Source organism: Podarcis bocagei (assembly GCF_964188305.1).
Source record: "Podarcis bocagei genome assembly, chromosome: 14".
Taxonomy (NCBI): domain Eukaryota; kingdom Metazoa; phylum Chordata; class Lepidosauria; order Squamata; family Lacertidae; genus Podarcis; species Podarcis bocagei.
Genome location: NC_138139.1, coordinates 54,937,480 through 54,960,755, shown reverse-complemented (window position 1 = coordinate 54,960,755; position 23,276 = coordinate 54,937,480). Strand labels below are relative to the sequence as shown.

The following is a 23,276-nucleotide window of genomic DNA, read 5'->3' as shown; positions in this document are numbered from 1 at the left end:
TAGTTGCCTTTTCTGCAAACTCAGAAGTCCCAAACTTTTGGCAAAGAGAACAAGGCATACCAGTCTCCCCCTTTTTAGACATTTGCTTTTCTCCTCTGTTGAAATTTAAACTATAAACCTCCCTGCAAAGTGCTGTGACCGTTCTGGGAGGGCCTGGGGGTTGCAAATTAATTAATTTACAAACCCTTCAGCTCTCCAGCAACCCCCTTGGTGCAGATTGCCTCAGCGTCTCCCTGAAATTATCTTTAACCAAGCGACCGTCCGATATTGCTGTTCTGGTGGAGAAGCCGTGGAAGCTGCGGTTGTCGTTATGGAGGGTGATGATACTGGCAATCGCCTTCGCTTCCAGCTGGAGTTGGAGTTTGTGCAGTGCCTGGCAAACCCCAATTACCGTATTTTTCGCTCTATAAGATGCACCCGACCATAACACGCACGTAGTTTTTAGAGGAGGAAAATCCGTAGGCATTCCCTCCATAACACGCACAGACATTTCCCCTTACTTTCTAGGAGGAAAAAAGTGAGTGTTATGGTGCAAAAAATACGGTACCTAAACTTTCTTGCCCAGAGAGGATTCTTCAAGGACAAAGCATTTGTCAACTACCTTAAATACCTGCTCTACTGGAAAGAACCAGAGTATGCCAAATACCTAAAGTACCCCCAGTGCCTGCGCATGCTGGAGCTGCTGCAGTATGAGCACTTCCGCAAAGAGCTGGTCAATGCCCAGTGCGCCAAGTTCATCGATGAGCAGCAGATCCTGCACTGGCAGCACTACTCTCGCAAGCGCATGCGTCTCCAGCAGGCCCTGGCAGAGCAGCAACAGCAGCAGAACAGCACCTCTGTGAAGTGAGCCCCTTTGGCATCCCCAGTGAGTGCAGGAGGGACAGTTGCAGTGGCGGCACCACTCTGGAATCATCCAAGCATGGGGCTGCCTTGGCTGAGCAGCCACAGCACAAAATAGTCACCCTGGGAGATCTCAACACCTCTTATGGATCCTCTGGCTTTACCAGAGGCTGCATAAACAGCTTCTTTACGTGTTGGATGAAGTAGCAATAATAATAATAATAATAATAATAATAATAATAATAATAATAATTTATTATTTATACCCCGCCCATCTGTCTGGGCTTCCCCAGCCACTCTGGGCGGCTTCCAAAAGAATATTAAAATACTATAATACATCAAACATTAAAAGCTTCCCGAAACAGGGCTGCCTTCAGAGGTCTTCTAAAAGCCTGGTAGTTGTTGTTCTCTTTGACATCTGGTGGGAGGGTGTTCCACAGGGAAGGCGCCACCACCGAGAAGGCCCTCTGCCTGGTTCCCTGTAACTTGGCTTCTCGCAGTGAGGGAACTGCCAGAAGGCCCTCGGTGCTGGACCTCAGTGTTCAAGAATGTTCTCACCCCCTCCGGATTTAAAGTTGTCACTGCATTTCCCAAAAGACTATCAGGGGAAAGGTGGGTGATTGGGTTGGTATGTCTGTCTCTTTCTGTGTGTGCGCATATATATATATATATATATATATATATATATATATATATATATATATATGCTTTCGTAGATTTTCACGGGTACAGGAATGTAGGTTTTGGTGTCTTCGGGTGTCTTCCCGTGTAAGAGTTGGGGTGTCTAGGCGACGTTTCGACGAGGTCTCACTCGTCATCACCAGCCTGAAAGCACCAGCCTGAAGATGACGAGTGAGACCTCGTCGAAACGTCGCCTAGACACCCCAACTCTTACACGGGAAGACACCCGAAGACACCAAAACCTACATATATATATATATATATATATATATATATATATATATATATATATATATATATATATAATATCCCTGTGGTGGTTAGTTTTTAGCACATTATTGAGAGCAGCAAATAAAGAGACTTAAAAGCTCAAAAAAAAACCAAACACACCAAAAAAACAACAACCACCAAGCGACTGCCTTGGATCAATCTGCCAACCGTATCCGCACGTCTTTATTTTGGAGAAATTTGCCACGGGAAGAAGAAGCAGGCCCCAGAAAACAACATTGAGGCGGTGGTTCATCTTGTGATGCTTAGCAATTTAAGTACAGTGGTACCTCAGGTTACATACACGTCAGGTTACATACGCTTCAGGTTACAGCCTCCACTAACCCAGAAATAGTGCTTCAGGTTAAGAACTTTGCTTCAGGATGAGAACAGAAATCATGTTCCTGCAGCGCGGCGGCAGCGGGAGGCCCCATTAGCTAAAGTGGTGCTTCAGGTTAAGAACAGTTTCAGGTTAAGTACGGACCTCCGGAACAAATTAAGTACGTAACCTGAGGTACCACTATACAGTGGTACCTCGGGTTACATATGCTTCAGGTTACAGACGCTTCAGGTTACAGACTCCGCTAACCCAGAAATAGTACCTCGGGTTAAGAACTTTGCTTCAGGATGAGAACAGAAATCGTGCTCCGGCGGTGCGGCAGCAGCAGGAGGCCCCATTAGCTAAAGTGGTGCTTCAGGTTAAGAACTTTGCTTCAGGATGAGAACAGAAATCGTGCTCCAGTGGCGCGACGGCGGCAGGAAGCCCCATTAGCTAAAGTGGTGCTTCAGGTTAAGAACAGTTTCAGGTTAAGTATGGACCTCTGGAACGAATTAAGTACTTAACCTGAGGTACCACTGTACAGGGTCCCTTGGTTCTCACACGCCTTGGTACTCAAACAACTTGGAACCCAAACACTGCAAACCCGGAAGTAAGTGTTCCGGTCAGAGAACTTTTTTTGGAAGCCAAACGTGCTCCGTTTTGAGTGTTACGCTTCCGATTTGAGTGCCACGCTTCTGTTTTGAGTGTTACGATCTGAGTGTTACGCTGAGTGTTACGCTTCCAATCTGAGTGTTATGCTGAGGTTTTTGCTATTTAGTTTGGGTTTTTGTTTTTGTGACTGTGTGGAACCCAGTTTAGCTACTGATAGATAGATAGATAGATAGATAGATAGATAGATAGATAGATTGTGTGACTGCAGTACATTGTTTATTGCTTTCATTTTATGGATCAATGGTCTCGTTAGATAGTAAAATTCATGTCAAATTGCTGTTTTAGGGGCTGTTTTTAAAAGTCTGGAAGGGATCAATCTGTTTTGCATTACTTTCTTTGGGAAAGCATGCCTTGGTTTTGGAACGCTTTGGTTTTGGAAAGGACTTCCAGAACGGATTAAGTTTGAGAACCAAGGGACCACTGTATGGTCTTTTTAAAGGCAGCAGCCCAGCAGATGCTTTAAAAAGCGTTTCAGAAATGAGCCAGGTGGCTCCCTGCCAGGATGGACAGGTGAAACCTTAGCTCAGCGCTAATAGGGCCATTTGAAACTGTGAAACTGACATCTGAAGCCTCATCTTAGTCAGAAACTGATTGCATTTTGCAGGGACTGAAGCCAGACACTTCATCCCTTTCTGGAAGGGATCAGGACTGCTCTTGCCTGCCAGATTCTGCCAACTCTTCTTCCTTGGAGCATGAATAAAGGGTCAGGAAAAGCAACGAATCCTGAAAAAACAGTAGCTTCTTATACCCACTATTCCTCCGTCCCTCCCTTTTAAAAAAAATAAATAAAATATATTTATATTTTTCAATTTTATACATTTCAATAACTTCACAATCATTTTAAAATTTCGAAACTCATCTTCCTTTCCCCTCTTTCTGCGGTTCCTTAAATTTATTTATTTTTATATTTTCCGCATATTCCAAATTAACTTAAGCATTTATTCATCTACTTTAAATGCATACTCTTATAAAACTGCAGCTTATTACAATAATCCTGTCAATGTTCTTATCTGTCTACAGTTTGTTTGTAAATATTCCATAAACCATTTCCATTCTTTTATAAAAAAAGTTTATTATCTTTTTTGCATTATTTTTCCAGCAAGTTTCACGATTTCTGCATAGTCCACAAGTTTTTGTATCCATTCTTTTGTCGGGACTTCTTTCCATTTTTGGGCAAATAACATTCTTGCCGCTGTAGTTGCATACATGAATAAATTTCTATATGGTTAGGGTGGTTCTGTCCCTATAATTTCCAAAAGGAAAGCTTCTGGGTTGTTGTGGTTGTTGTTGTTTTTTTACTAATGTTATTTTAAACATCTTTTTCCATGCATTATACCAGTATATCATTCCCCTGTAAGCTTTAACCTAACTACAAGACAACCACATGTGATAAAAAGAACCTTCTTTTTCTTTACAATTCCAACACTTATTTGATTTTGATTTATACGTCTTTGCCAATGTACTTGGTGTTAGATACCATCAATATAATATTTTCATATAGACTATTCCTTATTTCCTGAGCACCTTCAGCTCCTCTGCAAAGTGCTGGATGGTGACCTTGCAAAACACCTGCACCCAGGGCTGGATTTAGGTTTGATGAGGCCCTAAGCTACTGAAGGCATATGTCCAGCTGTCCTTTGCCAACAACAAATGGTTGCTGTTTTTTGTGTTGAATATATGCTATATGGCAATTTATGGACCTCATAGGTATCTCAAGCCATTTGCGCATGTTGCCCTGCAACCAGTTCATGCAGAATGTGGGCACCCTATATATAGAAAGGAGCAAACCAGTGATATTTTAGGGAGCAGGTGAGCAGGCGGGGCCCATGACTTACATCATAGGAGCCGACACAACACAAAACACTGTTGCTGTAGGTAGGTAGGCCTCATGGAGGCGCAGGTCAATTCTGTGTCCAGGGCAGTTGTCTACCAGCTCCATCTGGTGCACAGGATGAGACCCTTCCTGCCCACAGACTGTCTCGCCAGAGTGGTGCATGCTCTGGTTATCTCCCACTTAGACTACTGCAATGCGCTCTATGTGGGGCTCCCTTTGAAGGTGACCCGGAAACTACAACTAATCCAAACTTTTATTAGCTGCTAATCCCCATGTTACACCTCCCAAACTACATCACTCATACATCACGGTTACATTATGAAAGGGGAGGTCTGGTGGCAGGAATCTGAGCATCCTGGACCCTGCCCCATGGTTCTCCTTGCCCTCCACCAAACACCCATCAAGTGTAACAAAAGAGATATTTACATTTCCCTTTTCCCCAGCCAAGTTAATCACACCCTTTTGTCTTCATCTGGGTTTGTGATTTCTGGAATGGCTACCTGTCTGGCACTCAGGTATCAGGAGGCCAGGAATTATCACTCAGGCAGAGGGGCTGCTGCATAGCTGAGCTCACATGTTTGTAGGAATTTCTGAAGTTTTCCCAGTGAGCCAGTACATAGATACATTGATCAGTGAATTGTTACATTTGGTATCATGCAGCAGAGGCCCTTTGAATAGATAGGAAGAAACTGCGATGAAGTGTTTTGTGGGGACAAATCACAGAAGTCACAAAAGCGATTGTGCTGATTTTGGTAGTGGGTTGCATGTGCATGATAACTGCTGGAGGGGCAACCCCACCACCACCTATACATAAAATCCTGCAACAGTGATTGATGACAAGCTTGGAACAGGATACGCCCCAAGCAAGCAGCTTCACTGTTAGGCAGAACAAGGTCCGGCCACCACAGGCAGCTAGTTCTAGGCAGTGGCGTAGCGTGGGTTGTCAGCACCCGGGGCAAGGCAAGTAATTTGCGCCCCCTAACCCGTGGATTTGCGCCCCTAACCCTAACCCCCAGATGTTGCGCCCGGTGCGGCCGGCCCCCCCTGCACCCCCCACGCTACGCCACTGGTTCTAGGTGTTATATGAAAGAGCAGTGCCATGTTTCGTTTATGCCTGTTGTGTTTTTACTGCTGGGGGCGGTGTGCGCATGTGCGGCTAGTGTGTGTGTGTGTGTGTGTGTGAAAGAGAGAGAGAGAGAGAGAGAGAGAGAGAGAGAGAGAGAGGAGTGCTTGTGGGATTCTCTGGCAAAATGAGTTGACCCAAGCTGGGTACTCTTGCATTCTGACCTTCCCTTTTCTGATTTCTTCCTGCAGGGCCTGTAAGACAGAGTTGTTCCGCCTGGCTTTTGGCTTGGTGTTAACTTGATCCCCTTCCCCTCTTTCTTTTTTCCTTTTTTCCCTTCTGTGATGGAACTCCTATTTGGGGACTTCCCTGGCTTTTTTCTGGCCCATGTAGGACCAGTCTGGATAGATGGCCTTGGTGAAGACTTGACGTTTTCACCCTAAAAAAGTTTTTGAGTTTCTGCTGAAATGAGGCTGCATTTTAATGTTGCATTTAAATGTTGTATTTTAAGTTGTATTTCAATCAATTGTTTTATATCTGGTGTTAGCTGCCCTGAGCCCGGTCTTGGCTGGGGAGGGCGGGGTATAAATAAAATTTATTATTATTATTATTATTATTATTATTATTATTATTATTATTATTATTATTATTATTTTCCACCTTGGCTTGGTGGTCTAAGAGCACCCTCAGCTTTTGGCCTGGTTATGCTAGAAACTGCAGGATGTGGAGGAGGACAAAAATGCTTGCTTTATCTGCTCTACCCAGCAAATGTGAGTAGCATTGTATGAGCGGCTGAGAGTGCAATCTGGAAAGTCCCCATGCCCAGTTTCCCCAGTGACTACTAACCCCCCTGCCTTCGCTCTCAGGAGCAGAGAGCCTTTAATTCTCAGCAGCAAACACACCTCGTTCATATCTACAAGTCTTTTGCAACTGCTGTAGGTCATTTATTTAATTTGATACAATTTACATCCCGCTTGATTGCAATACCAAACAAAGCTCAAAGCGGTTTACGAAAAGAGAGAGAGAGAGAGATAGCAGTAAAAACAGTTATCTATTGAAAACATTCCATCAAAAATAAATCAGCAATAAGGTAAGTGCAGACTGGAAAACGTGTTGATGTTGTACACCTTCTGGGTAAACTTGCCGAAACAGAAGTGTTTCTGGCAAAGGCGCTTGCCTGATGTCAATAGGCAGGGAGTTCCATAGGACCTGCCACATGAAAAGACTGAATTCCTGCAAACGTGGCATTTGGAGCAGTTCCAGTTCTGCAGTGTTTGACCAGTTCATCGGCCGCATCTTCTCCCAAAGCAGCCTTCCCTAAGCTGGCTACCCCTCCAGATGTTCCTGTATCCCAAGTCCCATCACCCCACTGACCATTGGCTAAGCTGGTTTGTTATGTACTGAGCTGAATAGGATCCAAAATGCAGCAGTCTGATTGGTCCTAGAACAATAGGATTCAGAATGCAGCAGTCTGATTGGTCCTAGAACAATAGGATTCAGAATGCAGCAGTCTTATTGGTCCTAGAGCAATAGGATTCAGAATGCAGCAGTCTGATTGGTCCTAGAACAATAGGATCCAGAATGCAGCAGTCTCATTGGTCCTAGAGCAATAGGATTCAGAATGCAGCAGTCTGATTGGTCCTAGAGCAATAGGATTCAGAATGCAGCAGTCTGATTGGTCCTAGAACAATAGGATCCAGAATGCAGCAGTCAGATTGGTCCTAGAACAATAGGATCCAGAATGCAGCAGTCAGATTGGTCCTAGAACAATAGGATTCAGAATGCAGCAGTCTCATTGGTCCTAGAACAATAGGATCCAGAATGCAGCAGTCTGATTGGTCCTAGAACAATAGGATTCAGAATGCAGTAGTCTGATTGGTCCACAGGAGCCACTCGATCCAACTCCAGGTGGAAGTGAATTCGCAACCTGATTGGCCTACAGGAGAATCCCGGAATTAGCCAATCACGTGGGGCCCATTGTGTAAATAATGTATATAAAGCAGACACTTTGGGGGAACTGCCATTCCTCACTACTATGAGCTGGATAAAGAGCATGAAATCCACCCTTGACTCCGAGTATATTTCATGGTTGACGGGAGATGTAGTCTCCCCCCCCCAGGGTCCTGCCAGGCTCCCCATGGCCCCCCTTTTTAAACCAGCTCCCTAGGGCAGGTCCAGCCTCAGAATCGACGGCAACTGACCGGAGGCTGAGGGATCAAGACTGTTGATCCGTGGTTACCCCATTGCCAAATATGTTCGCAGGCCAACAACATGTTGGGGAAGGGGCCTGATTGGCAGCTCTGAGGGCGGCCCATTTCCCCTTTCATCCGGGAAGTGAGCCTTAAATGGCAACAAAACAGCAGTCGGGGAGATTGGCCAATGAAGGTCTGCTCTTGCAGAGAGTGAGAAAAAAGGAAACAGGAAACCGCAGGGCAGAGAGAGAGGTCTGTGGCAAGGGGCCTTGCCTGGAATGTGCATCAGGCCCCCAGCGCACCCCACCCCTTGGGTTCCCCCTCTCAGAAACTGATGGTGATGGTGAGAGTTCCCTTTTGGGGCCTTCGTCGCCCAAGATGATGTCTCTGCAACCCTGTGGCTATTCTGCAATTCGGGTTCAATTGCGGGCAGAATTTGCACCACGCGATGCGCTTTTAACAGGCTGTGCAATCGGCAGGTTGTGCTGTTTCGACTTTCGAACTTCTTTCTCAACAAGAAAAGTTGGTGAGAAAAAGCTCGGTGCGTGTCGCTGTCAGGTTCTGGGGATTTTGGTCCTGCTAGAAATGGTAGATGTTGCTAAAGAAGGTGTCAGCCGCTGTCCCAAAAATCAATTCGATGATGTCAGTGTGGATATAGTGTCAAAAGAATTGGTCTTGTGTATGACTGGCAGCCTGGAAGGTCATTGCAAACTCAGTGGGAAACAGCCCAAAACCTGGACTCTTTGTACTAGGTAAAGGTAAAGGGACCCCTGACCATTAGGTCCAGTCGTGACCGACTCTGGGGTTGCGGTGCTCATCTCGCTTTATTGGCCATGGGAGCCGGCGTACAGCCTCCGGGTCATGTGGCCAGCATGACTAAGCCGCTTTTGGCGAACCAGAACAGCACACAGAAATGCTGTTTACCTTCCTGCCAGAGCGATACCTATTTATCTACTTGCACTTTCACGTGCTTTCGAACTGCTAGGTGGGCAGGATCTGGGACCGAACAATGGGAGCTCACCTCATCGCGGGGATTCGAACCGCTGACCTTCTGATCAGCAAGTCCTAGGCTCTGTAGTTTAATCCACAGCGCCACCCGTTTTGTACTACTCACTGCAAATGTAGCTACAATGGATACAATTATGAAAAACATGGGGAGTTTGACAAGCACTAAAACCTCCAGAAACTTTTAATATCATTTGGCATTCCTTTATTACATAAGCAGTGGAACCAACATTTTCAATACAATTCAGGTCACAAGTCTGGCAAATCTGGAACTGTTCTTAATCAGATTTAATGCAAATTTTCTTTATGTGAAGACAACATTCATTCTCACCTTTTTCTTTCATGACTTGGTTCTTTCAACTCATGTGCAACTGTGTTCTATGTGCCAATTTTTCCTTCTGTTTCTCATCTTTTTGTTTTCATCTATTGTTATAAGTGGTCTCTCTCTTTTACATGCATTAGAAATGAAGCGAAACGAAATATTTCAAAAAACCAAAACAGAAAACCCAACAAACAAATTGCTTGACGTGATGTAATACAACCTCCCCAAAACCAAAGACAAATGGTGGTATTCAACTTAGCTTCACACAGCACAGATCTGCTGAAATTAATGGACCTAACCTAGGCACCCTTTTAATTTCATTGGGTCTACTCTGAGTAAATCACAGTTGACCCCTCAGTAAAGAGTGGGCATCATATAACCTCCTTGTAAACGCCATGCAAACAAGTCAAGCAACAGGCTCTCTGGGACCTGGGACTACAAGTGGGGTCTGCAACAAATTGTTGCGGCGTGTAAGGAGACAGCTACACTTTGCTCTGGGATACTCAGGCAGCCTCTCCAACGAACAGTAATCATGATTTCAGTTTTTGTTTTTTAAATGCTTTTATGAAATTTTATCCCTCTAGCCCCAAAAAACAAAGCAGAACTTCAAGAGACAAGACACATGTAAACTAGACGAGGCCAGGCCTGCGATATCACATTCATAAGAAGAGATTGCTCTCAGTGTTATCACTCTCTGCATTTCTATCCTGCTTTATATTTTTAAAGAAATGAATCTCTCTCTCTCTCTCTCTCTCTCTCTCTCTCTCTCTCTCTCTCTCTCTTGCTTTCTATAAAGTTTTATTCATTTTCACTTTTGACGTTTGTCATCATACACAAAGTTTCCCCAGATATTATTTTCAAACTGCATCCTATCATTTCCCCATATTTTCTTAAATCTCAATATTTATCATAACTCTCGCTTCACTGCAAGTGTTTCTAAAACCCTGTCAATGTTTTCAGTCGTTTGCAATGCTTTTTCAAGTAACTTATAAAATTTCCCCATTCTTTATTAATTCCATTGTCCTCTCGATCCCTGATTTTCCCAGTCACTTTCGCCAATTCGGCTTAGTCCATCGTCTTTATCAGCCATTCTTCTTTTGTAGGTAAATTGTCCTCCTTCCATCTTTGGGCAAGAAGCATCTGTTTAAAGAGAAGACTCCCAAAGAGGTTTACAAGAGTTAGCGCAAGATTGTTGTTGTGCAAGAGCACACAGGGGCCCTTTGTACACAGCAAGAGGAGGAAGGCATCCCGTCAGCGTCCCACAGATTTCATCAAATAAATGATGAAGCTGGTTATCTGGGTGTTTGAGATAAGATACAGATAGGTGTCGCCAGAAGTGAGAGCGCGAGAGGCCCATGTGACTCAAGATAGACAGAATCACAAGCCTACAACTGAAGCCACCAGAGGCACAAGGAGAGCAAGAATAAAAAGCTCTATATTAAATCAGCAAATGCACTTCTGAAAACCCCATAAGTTCCCCTGAACCTGCTCCTTGTGCATGCACCGGGCCATTTTGGCTCCAAGAGGATCAACACCTGAATAATTAGTTTGATGATGATGATAATAATTTGTTATGATTTCTACCCCGCCCATCTGGCTGGGTTTCCCCAGCCACTCTGGCTGGCTTCCAACAAAAGATTAAAAATACATTAAAACATCAGTCATTAAAAACTTCCCTAAACAGGGCTGCCTTCAGATGTCTTCTAAATGTCATATAGTTGTTTATTTCTGGGGCATCTGGTGGGAGGGCATTCCACAGGGGAGGCGCCACCACCGAGAAGGCCCTCTGCCTGGTTCCCTGTAACTTGGCTTCTCGCAGTGAGAGAACTGCCAGAAGGCCCTCGGAGCTGGACCTCAGTGTCCGGGCAGAATGATGGGGGTGGAGACGCTCCTTCAGATATACTGGACCGAGGCCATTTAGGGATTTAAAGGTCAGCACCAACACTTTGAATTGTGCTCGGAAACGTACTGGGAGCCAATGTACCTCTTTCAGGACTGGTGTTATATGGTCTCTGCAGCTGCTCCCAGTCCCCAGTTTAGCTGCTGCATTCTGGATTAGTTGTAGTTTCTGAGTCACCTTCAAAGGTAGCCCCACGTAGAGCGCATGGCAGTAGTCCATGCGGGAGATAACCAGAGCATGCATCACTCTGGCGAGACAGTCCGTGGACAGGGAGGGTCTCATCCTGCGTACCAGATGGAGCTGGTAAACAGCTGCCCTGGACACAGAACTGACCTGCGCCTCCATGGACAGCAGTGAGTCCAAAATGACTCCCAGGCTGTGCCCCTGGTCCTTCAGGGGCACAGTTGCCCCATTCAGGACCAGGGAGTCCCCCACACCTGCCCACCTCCTGTCCCCCCAAAACAGTACTTCTGACTTGTCAGGATTCAACCTCAATCTGTTAGCCGCCATCCATCCTCCAACCGCCTCCAGACACTCACACAGGACCTTCACCGCCTTCACTGGTTCTGAGTCAGAGATGCCAAGAGGGTTGGCTGGCTACCCAGAGGGCAGAGATATTTCACCCTTAAATAATCTCTAAGTAAACTGTTTGGGGGTGCCAGAGAGACCATTTGCCTTCAAGCCTGATTCAGAAGGAGCATTAAATCCGAAGAAAGGCTTATTTAGGACAGGCTTGTATTTAAGGATTCTCCACTGCAATGTTGAAGGAAACATGGAAATTTCTCTGCTACCCTCCCCCCCCCCCGAACCCAGCATACAAGGAAAAAGGAACCGCAGGAGGGGCTGAAATCTCCTTCCCCTTCTTTTCCCCACCCACTTTTTTTTTTGCAGGCTCGTAACTTTCATAGCCTTATTTACAAGGGTGATTTAAGACCTCCCGATGCACTGGGTTTTCCCTGCATTGATTCGCACCTGCCTTGCCCAACCTGGTGCCCTCTAGGCCACGGGTTCCCAAATTGGCTAGTACCCCCCCCCCCCGGGGTATGTGTGGATTACCCAGGGGAGGACCAAGAGGCAAGAGGATGTCAAGGAGGAGAGCGGGAATTGGAAATGACTCTCAGGCATTGAGAAGCTGGCCTCACGGGATCAGGTTCATGCATTCTGTCTAATTAATTAAACGACAGAGTTTTAATTGGATTTGGAATGCATGTGCAATTAAGTGTTACTATTCTGAATTCTGTTGTGTCACTATCTTCCTTAGTGGGTCGTGCAAACCGCTATTCTGGATCATGCTTTTTATAGGGTAGAGGGCACTGGGGGTGAGTTTGTGGAATCGAGGAGACCCCAAAAAGTTTGGGAACCACTGATCCAAACTATATATCCCAATACAGTGGTACCTCAGGTTAAGAACTTAATTCGTTCCGGAGGTCTGTTCTTAACCTGAAACTGTTCTTAACCTGAAGCACCACTTTAGCTAATGGGGCCTCCTGCTGCCGCCACGCTGCAGCCGCACGATTTCTGTGCTCATCCTAAAGCAAAGTTCTTAACCTGAAGCACTATTTCTGGGTTAGTGGAGTCTGTAACCTGAAGCGTCTGTAACCTGAAGCGTATGTAATCCGCGGTACCACTGTAGTCCCAGCTGGCATGGACAACAGTCAGGACTGATGGGAGCTGATTCCTACCATTCTTTTCCTTCTTGTCTGTTTATGCCGTTTCCTCTGCTCTCGGACCAGCCAGGGAGCTGCTGACGGCAGCAATCTGCCCTCCGGTTGAAGTAGAACAAGGGAAGGGCTTTTGAGAGCCTTTCGTAAGGCGGCAGGGGTGGGGGTTATGTGAGGGTTGAGGAAGTGCCATCAGGAATCGAGAGGGGCAACCTTCGCTATGCATCAGCCGGGGAACTGGCTGCGTGGAATGTACAAATGATGTACATTCCTATATAGGCTTGCCCACTCACAGGGTTTAGACTGAAGTTTCAATGCTGGGCAAAAGACTTTGGATATATTGTAAAGGTTGTGGAATGGAAGGATAAAATTTACAGCCTGTAATGCTTTGAAAGAGAATATGATGAAAATGATGTCTAGATGGTATATTATACCAGTGAAATTAGCTAAAATGTATAAGAACAAATAATAAATATTGGAAATGTAAAGAAAAAGAAGGAACATTTTATTATACGTGGTGGGAATGTAAGAAAGTAAAGAACTTCTGGGAAATGATATATAATGAGATGAACAAGATCTTGAAATATAAATTCTTTAAAAAACCAGAAGCATTTTTACTTGGTATTATAGGCCAAGACATTAATAGGCAAGATGTTAAATTGTTCTTATAAGCAACAACAGCGGCAAGAGTACTGTTAGCCCAGAAATGGAAGCAAGAAGAAATTCCGATGAAAGAAGAATGGCAGATGAAATTAATGGACTATGCAGAATTGGACAAAATGGCAGGAAGGATTTGAAACCTGCAGGAACAGAGATTTACAGAAGATTGGAAGAAGTATATGAATTATTTGAAGAGCAACTGTAATCAACAAATTACGCTAGTAGGACCACAAGAAGTTTTGTAAGGAGAAATATACAAAGTGTTACAAAGTAGAAAAAGATAGAGATATTGGTTATGAGTTTGAAATGTAATAGGGAAAATAAGAAATGCATACTAAGAGCTTAGATTGGAAAATGTTCAGACAGGACTGGTGGAAGTAAAAAAAAATGGAATAAGATGTAAAAGTATGTTTAATTATTGTTGAAAATGGTATGTCAAAAAACTAATAAAATTTTATATATTACAAGAAGCCGAAAGCACCAGCCTGAAGATGACGAGTGAGACCTCGTCGAAACGTCGCCTAGACACCCCAACTCTTACACGGGAAGACACCCGAAGACACCAAAACCTGCATATATATATATATATATATATATATATATATATATATATATATAAATAGACTGAAGTTTCAAGGGTTTGGCCAGGCAGTGGTGGAGGAAGGGGTGTGTATGTGTGGTCTGCCCCGGGTGTCATCACTGAGGAGTGTGTGCGTGTCCTGTACACCACCTCGAAGCCCTTGGATGAAAAGTCAGAATATGAATGGGATCAATCAATCAATCAATCAATCAATAATAAACTGATAAATAACAACGCACACCAACTCTGCACTGGAGTTTCTGGAAACCAACTATCAAACCTGCCAGGATTAAGGATGGCTTCCACCCCAATAGAAACAGCGCTTATTTATAAAGCCACCCTTATCTGATCGCGAAGAGATGCGCACTACTTTGGCTGTGATAATAGAGGCAGATGCATCACGGGTAAACAGTAGGACACGAAAGGTTAATGGTTAATGGAGCTGGCAACTAGTCCCATACAGTAACTGGTATTGTTTAATTTTTCTGCTGAGATCTTATCGGTGGGGGGTGGGTGGGGGGTGAGGCATAAACTAAGCATCCCGAATAGTGCTAGAGGTCAGTGGTGGTGCACCAACACTCGCTTTGGTCAGCTCCCAGATCTTGATGTCTAGCCGCAGAGGTTTATTTTATTCCCCAATTATCTTTTGGACTTTGGACAAATATCTTTCAGACCTTATTAAACTGAAGCTGCGGATTCAAGGGAGGTTTCGCCTTAGATTATTGGAGGGGTGGGGTGGGGAGAGAGGATGCAAAAAATACGATTGCAATGAAAATGGCGCTGCGTTTATTTAACGCCTTCTGAGGTGCCCAAATGGAAGTGAGAGCTGGACCATCAAGAAGGCTGATCGCCAAAGAATTGATGCATTTGAATTATGGTGCTGGAGGAGACTCTTGAGAGTCCCATGGACTGCAAGAAGATCAAACGTATCCATTCTTACGGAAATCAGCCCTGAGTGCTCACTGGAAGGACAGATCCTGAAGCTGAGGCTCCAATACTTTGGCCACCTCTTGAGAAGAGAAGACTCCCTGGAAAAGACCCTGATGTTGGGAAAGATGGAGGGCACAAGGAGAAGGGGACGACAGAGGATGAGATGGTTGGACAGTGTCCTCGAAGCTACCAACATGAGTTTGACCAAACTGTGGGAGGCAGTGGAAGACAGAAGTGCCTGGCATGGTCTGGTCCAGGGGGTCACGAAGAGTCGGACACGACTAAATGACTAAACAACAACGAGGTGCCCAAGGTAATTCGCAGAGATTCTCTCGAGTAATCCTTCCACCCTAAATGGTAGTCCGTATTATTAACTCCCCCCCCCCCACACACACACTGTGGCAGGAATGGAAGGCCGAGCCCCCGCCCTGTGGCTTCATTCTTCAGGTGAGATTCATACTGGGTATTGCCAGGCTAAGCCACCTTTCATCTCTACAATCCTATGGTCTCGCCACAAATGCATGATGGGAGCCAAAAGGTAAGTTGGGGCACCTTGAGGTGCCGCAATAAACAGTTTCTTTTTTTAAAAAAATCGTTTTTTAACACATCATTTTCAACAATTACTAAACATACTTTTACATCTTATACAATTTTTTTTGACTTCCATCAATCACATCTGAAAATTTTCCAATCTCTCCCTCTTAATTTACATTTCTTACTTTCACTGTTACATTTAAATATCATAACTAATATCTCTCTTCTTTGCAATATTTCATATATTCCTCCTTACAAAACTTCTTGTAGTCCCACTAGCGTAATTTGCTGATTACAGTTGCTCTTCAAATAATTTGTATATTTCTTCCAATCTTCTGTGAATCTCTGGTCCCGCAGGTTTCGAATCCTTCCTGTCATTTTGTCCAATTCTGCGTAGTCCATTAATTTTGTCTGCCATTCTTCTTTCATCGGTATTTCTTCTTGCTTCCATCTCTGGGCCAACAATTCTCTTGCCGCTGTTGTTGTGTATAATACTATAAGCAATAAACAGTGTCTTTGCGGGGGGGGGGGGCGTTAAGAGGTTTTCCACAACCTGATTCCATCCAGCTTCCCTGCGTGGTAATCCAAACATCTGTTCGCAGGAAGTAGCACCAAGCTTTGCCGTTTCGAAGGTGGCGAGAGCGCTGTTTTCTTAGGACTTTAAAAATCCATGGCATTTCTTTCTCGAGAGCCGTGCGCATACAATATATTCCCAATGCTCTGCAAGAACCTGCCATAGGGGTGTGGAACATGTGGCCCTCCATATACCAGTACTTATTTTTAAACTAATATTATTCACACTGCACCTTGCAGGATACAAGCTTATAAGAAACAGATTATGCAACTTTTTTTCTTTTGCAAACTATGCCTGCCTTGGCTTATAAGGAACAATGAGGACCCTTAAGAACATAAGAAAAGCCGGCTGGATCAGGCCAAAGGCCCCTGTTCTCACCATGGCCAAATAGATGCTATTCATCCATCCATCCATTCATTCATTCATTCATTTCCTAGCTTTTCCTCAACAGAAACTCAAGGCAGCTTAGAAATAGAAATAAAAAGGTAAAGGTACCCCTGCCCGTACGGGCCAGTCGTGTCCGACTCTGGGGTTGCGCGCTCATCTCACTTAAGAGGCCGGGGGCCAGCGCTGTCCGAAGACACTTCCGGGTCACATGGCCAGCGTGACGAAGCTGCTCTGGCGAGCCAGCACCATCACAGCACACGGAAACGCCGTTTACCTTCCCGCTATAAAGCGGTACCTATTTATCTACTTGCACTTAAGGGTGCTTGCGAACTGCTAGGTGGGCAGGAGCTGGGACAGAACGATGGGAGCTGACCCCGCCGTGGGGATTCGAACCGCCGACCTTGCGATCAGCAAGTCCTAGGCACTGAGGTTTTACCCACAGCGTCACCCGCGTCCCTACAAATAGAAATAAGAACAGCTAAAACCATGGGAAACCAGCGAGTGGAACCAAGCACAACTTCCCTCTCTGCACCTGAAGTTTCCAGCACCTGGGATTCAGAAACATTGCTAGCTCCAGCTGCAGAGTCAGGCCACGACCATCCTGGCTAGCAGCCATTGATAGCACCCTCCCCTCCTCCGTGGATTTGTCTAGCCCTCTTTTAAAGCCATCTGATTGGCCACCCCTCTCTCCTGTGGCAGGGAGTTCCACAGTTGAACTCTGCACTGCTGGAAGAAGCGCTTTCTTTCTTCTTTTTTATACATTTTTATTAATTTTTTCACATATCATTTCCAGCAATCATTTAACATACATTATTATCTTATATAATATTTTAGACTTCCGGCAACTACCTCTGAAGATTTTCCATTCTTTATCACTTAATCTGCATTTCTTAATTTCTCTATTACTTTTAATTGTCCTTAACTAATCATTCTCTTCATAGTCTTCCTTGCAATATTTTGCATAGTCCTCCTTACAAAACTTCTTGCAGTCCTACTAATCTGTTTGTTACAATTGCTTTTCAAATAGTTCAGATATTTACTCCAGTCCTCTAAGAATCTCTGGTCCCGGAGGTTTTGAATCCTTCCTGTCACTTTGTCTAATTCTGCATAGTCCATTAATTTCATTTGCCACTCTTCTTTTGTTGGTAATTCTTCTTGTTTCCATTTTTGTGCCAATAATATTCTTGATGCCGTTGTTGCATATAAAAACAATTTACAATCCTGCCTATTAATATCCTCCCCTACAATGCCAAGTAAAAATGCTTCTGGTTTTTTAATAAATGTATATTTCAACATCTTTTTCATCTCATTATATATCATTTCCCAGAAGTGCATGACTCTTGAGGGGGCAGCATGTGTGTGTGTGGGGGGGGGGACCTGTCATCGCACTCCATCTCCCATCAGCTCCAGGCTGTCAGCAATAAAATGTCAAAATCCCACGTAAGTGGACCCTGTGTGCTCTGCTGCTTACCTTGCCACTAACCCTGGAGGAACAGAAAAAGGTGCGACAAGTAAGAATTAGGATCAGAGTTGTCCACACACAGCCCTTCTCCTTCTCTGGCTGAAGTGCTGTTCCGTGGGCACCATTCTTCCTTGCAAATCATCCATGACAAGTAATGCGCTGGCCGTTGAGAGGTGGTGTTGACAGCTGCTTTCCTGCTGCGTGCAAGGATTCCACCCTGGCTCACTCTGCTGTCGTCGACGTTGCCACTCCTGGCAGAGCCACTGGCGCTGCCCAAGTCCACTTCCGACAGGCCGTATGAGAGATGGAGTGGGTGGCGGCAGCAGGAATATCAGGCTTCTTGCTCAGAGCGAAGCCTCTCCCTCCCTCCCCTAATTAGCAGAATCCTTTATCATGACTTTCCAAACAAGGACACCTGAAAAACTGCTATTTATGCCTAGTTTACGCGGACAGCAGGTGCGCCTCTCCCTTGGGGCGGTTTCCTTGAAAACGGGGTGGAAGCATTCCTTCGAAACAGGTGTCATGGTGGGGGCCTCTTTCACCAAGGCAAGGCGACTGATGTTGGGTGTGTTCCTGCAAGGTGGCAGAGGAAGGAGACCAGGGAAAGATATCGCCAGTGTGCCATGAAGCAAGCCAGAGTTTCATTTGCTCTCAATTAGCTGGCTGCCTGGGACGCGGGTGGCGCTGTGGGTTAAACCACTGAGCCTAGGGCTTGCCGATCAGAAGGTCGGTGGTTCGAATCCCCGCGACGGGGTGAGCTCCCGTTGCTCAGTCCCTGCTCCTGCCAACCTAGCAGTTCGAAAGCGCATCAAAGTGCAAGTAGATAAATAGGTACCACTCTGGCGGGAAGGTAAACGCCGTTTCTGTGCGCTGCTCTGGTTCGCCAGAAGCAGCTTAGTCATGCTGGCCACATGACCTGGAAGCTGTACGCCAGCTCCCTTGGCCAATGAAGCAAGATGAGCACCGCAACCCCAGAGTCAGCCACTACTGGACCTAATGGTCAGGGGTCCCTTTACCTTTAGCCGGCTACCTGGTTCCCTGGTTGCCTGTCCATGACATCACCATTGAAGGTTACAAGGAAGGAGATCCCGACTCAACATCAGGAAGAACTTTATGCTGATAAGAAGAGGTGTTAGACAGTGGGACGCGGTCTCTCTCGGGAGACGATGGACTCTCCTTCGTGGGAGGTTTTTAAGCAGAGGTTAGATGGCCACCTGCCAGGGGTTCTCTACCTGAGATTCCTGCATGGGAAACCTGCTGCTGCTGCTGCTGCTGCTGCTGCTGCTAATATTTAGAAGACTGTGCATGCACTTCCAAACTTCAGCGTGTTGCAAATTATAGCAAAGACCCTGAGGTAGGGGTCTTCCCTCCTGCGCTTCCCTCTCCCAGTTAAAGTCCATCACCAGGGCCTGCCCCCAGGTCTCAGGTTTGGGCCCTGAAATGTTAGGATCTGGGATGCTCCTGAACTGGCTCCGCTGGGGAGCAGGTGGCAGGCTGGCAGGGAGTGGCTTGCTCTAAGGCTGCGTATTGAGTTCTCCGCAGAGGTGAAATTCCTAGTCAGGGTGCGTGATGGAGTTGAGAGTCAATCTCTTGACTGCTTTTCACCCCCCTCATTCTAGGAGAAGAACTTCCAGCAGCCTGCATCTCCCAAACGTAGTCCCTCTTGTTTCTGCAGAGCTCTCAGCGCTTGGGTTTGCGACAAGAGGGAGGGATGATGTCTTGGGATCTGCCTTGTAGAAAAGCATCCTGTGTAAAAACTACCTGTCATTATTGCCTTGACAGGGAGATATCACCTAATGCTTGTTCCCAAATGAGTGAATGTTGCTGCTGCTGTTTCGTGTAGTGCAGGGGAACCAGCCTCTGCCCGAAGGAGGCTACAATCTAAGATTCCGCCCAGGGAAAGCAATAAGAAGGGAGGGACAGAGATACAGGTGAAAGTAAACAGCTGGCAGATTCGCTGGCGGATTTACAGGTATTTTGGCTCAGGACTGAACATACCTTGGTGCCGATTTGTTTAAATGCAAATTGCATCAGCTGATGGGTGGGGCGGGCTTGGTAAACATGGAGATGGGGGCGTAACCTTTCCCCTACCTGAGAAAGATCCTTCCTCTGAACCTGCTGTTTGCACCGGAGGAAATCCCCCACTGGTACCTGATCCTGTTAATTATTGGAGCGGAGCTGATGCAATTTGCATTTAAACAAATGTGCAGGTTTGATGCAAAGATGCCTTGGAAAGTCAGGCCAAGTCTAATTTGGCCCCAAACTTCCCTAGGGGATGAGGATTAACAGGTTGTGCCAAAGACTTCCTGAAAACTGCCTGATCTGTAAGCATGCTTTTACTTCTAGCACCCCGGTATTACAGGAAGTACCAAACTGCCCTGTTGAGAAAAGGGCAACAGAAATCAGCAATGAGATTTAGCAACTCCCCTGTGAAGGAAGGCTGCAGCATTTGGGATATCCCCCCTCCCTGTGTCATAATACTGGAACTTATAGGCCTCCAATGGAGTTGCATGTTGGATGGACAAAAGGAAGTATTTATTCACAGTGTAAACGATGCAATTCACTTCCAGAAGAGGTAGCAGTGCTCAAATTGGATGGCTTTGAAAGGGGATTGGTCCCTTATCTTCCCTGCCCCAACCTGTCCACTGGGATCCACGCAACGGTCACCTCCAGGCTTGACTACTGTAATTCACTCTACGTGGGGCTGCCCTTGAAGCTGTCCCAGGAACTCCAGCGAGTGCAGAGTGCTGCAGCGAGGCTCCTTACGGGGTCCCTGCCATGGGAGCAGATTCACCCAGTGCTTTTCAAGCTGCACTGGCACCCGATGGAGTACTGGGTCAGGTTCAAGGTGCTGGTTTTGACCTTTAAAGCCCTTCACGGCCTAGGACCTGGTACCTACGGAACCGCCTCTCCCGGTATGCCCCGCAGAGGACCTTAAGGTCCATATATAGGAACACCCTAGAGGTCCCAGGCCCTAAGGAAGTTAGATTAGCCTCAACCAGAGCCAAGGCCTTTTCAACTCTGGCCCCCGGCCTGGTGGAACGCTCTGTCTCATGAGACCAGGGCCTTGCGGGATCTGATTTCTTTCCGCAGGGCCTGTAAGACAGAGTTGTACTGCCTGGCCTTTGGCTTGGAATCAACTTGATCCCCCCCCCTCTTCCCTTCCTCCTTCTGTGATGGAACTCCTATTTGGGGACTTCCCTGGCTTTTTTCTGGCCCAAGTAGGACCAGTCTGGATAGTTGGCCTTGATGAAGATTTGATGTTTTCATCCCCAAAAAGTTTTTTGATTTGTGTTGCTACTGAAATGAGGCTGCATTTTAATGTTTTAATTTTGTTTTAAAGTTGTATTTTAATCCATTGTTGTTATACTTGGTTTTAGCAGCCCTGAGCCCGGTCTTGGCTGGGGTATAAATAAAAATTATTATTTATTATTATTATTCTTCCTCCAACATCTGAGACAGAAGACAAAAGGGCTGGAAGTCGCAGGAGGCAGGCAGGATCCTGCTTGCAGATTTCCCACAGGTGTCTGCAAACCCCAGACCATGAGCCTCAAATCCTATGACCAGCTGAGTTTGGCACATCTAAGCAACTCTGAATGGGAGAAGGAAAAACATACTGGAAAATATTCTCAGAATTCACTCATTTTAGGCTTCGTAGGGTATGTCCCCTAGCTGAGGGCATGGCAGTCTCGCTTTGGAATCTAGGAAAAGTCCTGCGTAGGTGAACCCAAAGGACCATCTATCTCGAACCTAGTTTCTCGAGGGGGGGGGGTAGATTCAGTTCCTGTTTGTAGCCAAATGCATCAAATCCACACATTTCCAAACAAGAACCAAGATACAGTCGCCCTTTGAGATTTTGGATTTTGCAATGCAAAATTGTGTATGTCGGGGGGAATGCGCATGAAATATATCGGCGAAAGCAATATACCAAAACGCATTGTATTACGGAAACCTGCTTGCAGAAATGTGGGCCTTTGTCAAAACTGCATGCAGAAATGTGTTTATTAGGTGCACAAGGTGCTGACGAATCTTCACGAGGATGTTAAAAAAATAATACCCACATGCTGCTTCAAAAATGTTGAGAACTGAATTTTAAGATTGGAAAATCCGGAAACTGGGAGAAGTGAAACTGGCCCCCTACTCACGAGCAGCCTTTGGCCTCCTGCCAGAGGTGGGCGGGACCAGCGACAGAATGGGATGGAAGAAACTTCCCTTTCTTTAGCCGGCCCATGCAAAAATGCCAGAGGGTCATGCCATGCACAGAGCCCTTCATGCAGGCAAGAGAGATCATAATATTATCAGAGTTCACATCCTGGGCAGGCCAGGGCGAAGGAGGGTCGTAACCACCTAAGAGAGGAGCCTGCTGGATCAGGCCAGTGGCTGGATCCTGTCCACATCCTGTTCTCACAGGGGCTGAAGGAGCCCACATGCAGGACTGGCGTCTTCTCCCCTCCTGCGCTTCCCAGACCCTGGCATTCAGAAGCCGGGCACAGCAAGGCCATCATCGTAGCTGGTAGCCACCAACAGCATTGCCCTCCCAGCCTTTTTCATCCCTACATCTTGTGGCAGCCAGTTCCGTAGGTTAACTTTGTGCTGTGTGGACATTTGGGCAGGGGATCCAGGTAGCCCTGTACAGTCCAAAGGAGCGTCTTTAAGGTGACCCCCGCCTCCAACTAGCCGGTGTGCGTGGTTTCCATTAAATTTAGCAGAAGTTGCTTCTGCCCCAGCATGCATAGGATACAGTACTTCTTGCACCGTCCTTAAATGTGGATGTGGGGGGGACACACTGACCCTGCTGTGGGTCCAGTGAGGCTCATGGCCTTCCTTGCAAAGTTTTGACCCATCGGCCTGATCTCTGAGTGGGCACCTGAGAGGTCTGCGGGTCAGTTTGATGGTTTTTAACTGGGAAGTCAATCCTATTCTGTGTGTATGTGAATATGTGAGAGGCAGGGGGGTGTTGGAGTAAACAAAATCTGGTCTTGTTCAACAGAGCAGAGGTCAGAGTGCCAATCTAGGGCCCGAGAGAGACCCGAGTTCAAATCCCCCACTGGGTCCTGAAGCTGGTAGCCAGGGCAGGCATGCCTCTCAACCTAACCTACCCGGCCCGGTTGTTGTGGAGATTAAACGAAGCCTAGGACCTGGGAGAGACTCGAGTTCAAATGCCGCTCAGCCATCGAGCTCCCGACCTAGCCTACCTCACAGGGCTGTTGTGGGGGTGGATTAGCAGGGGGAGATGAACCACGCCTGCCACCTTGAGCCCCTTGGGAGAGAAAAACGTGGGATCGATTAAGGCAACAAATACAAAGACTCAGCCAGGCATCCCTCTACGCCACGCAGGCTTTGCTTCCAAAGGAGGCGCACAGGGTCCCCGGTGCAGGTTCTGCAACCTCCCT

The 23,276-nt window shown here is 46.2% G+C and overlaps 1 protein-coding gene across 1 annotated transcript; it reads left to right on the top strand.

Moving 5' to 3' along the window:
• Window positions 1-270: 270 nt before the first annotated feature.
• On the top strand, window positions 271-1,047 carry LOC308572780 (mediator of RNA polymerase II transcription subunit 31-like). The gene is made up of 2 exons (XM_081169155.1): window positions 271-392; window positions 519-1,047. Exons 1-2 carry the CDS (start codon window positions 311-313, stop codon window positions 845-847), a joined length of 411 nt encoding a protein of 136 aa, XP_081025281.1. The 5' UTR covers window positions 271-310; the 3' UTR covers window positions 848-1,047.
• The last annotated feature ends 22,229 nt before the right edge of the window (window positions 1,048-23,276 follow it).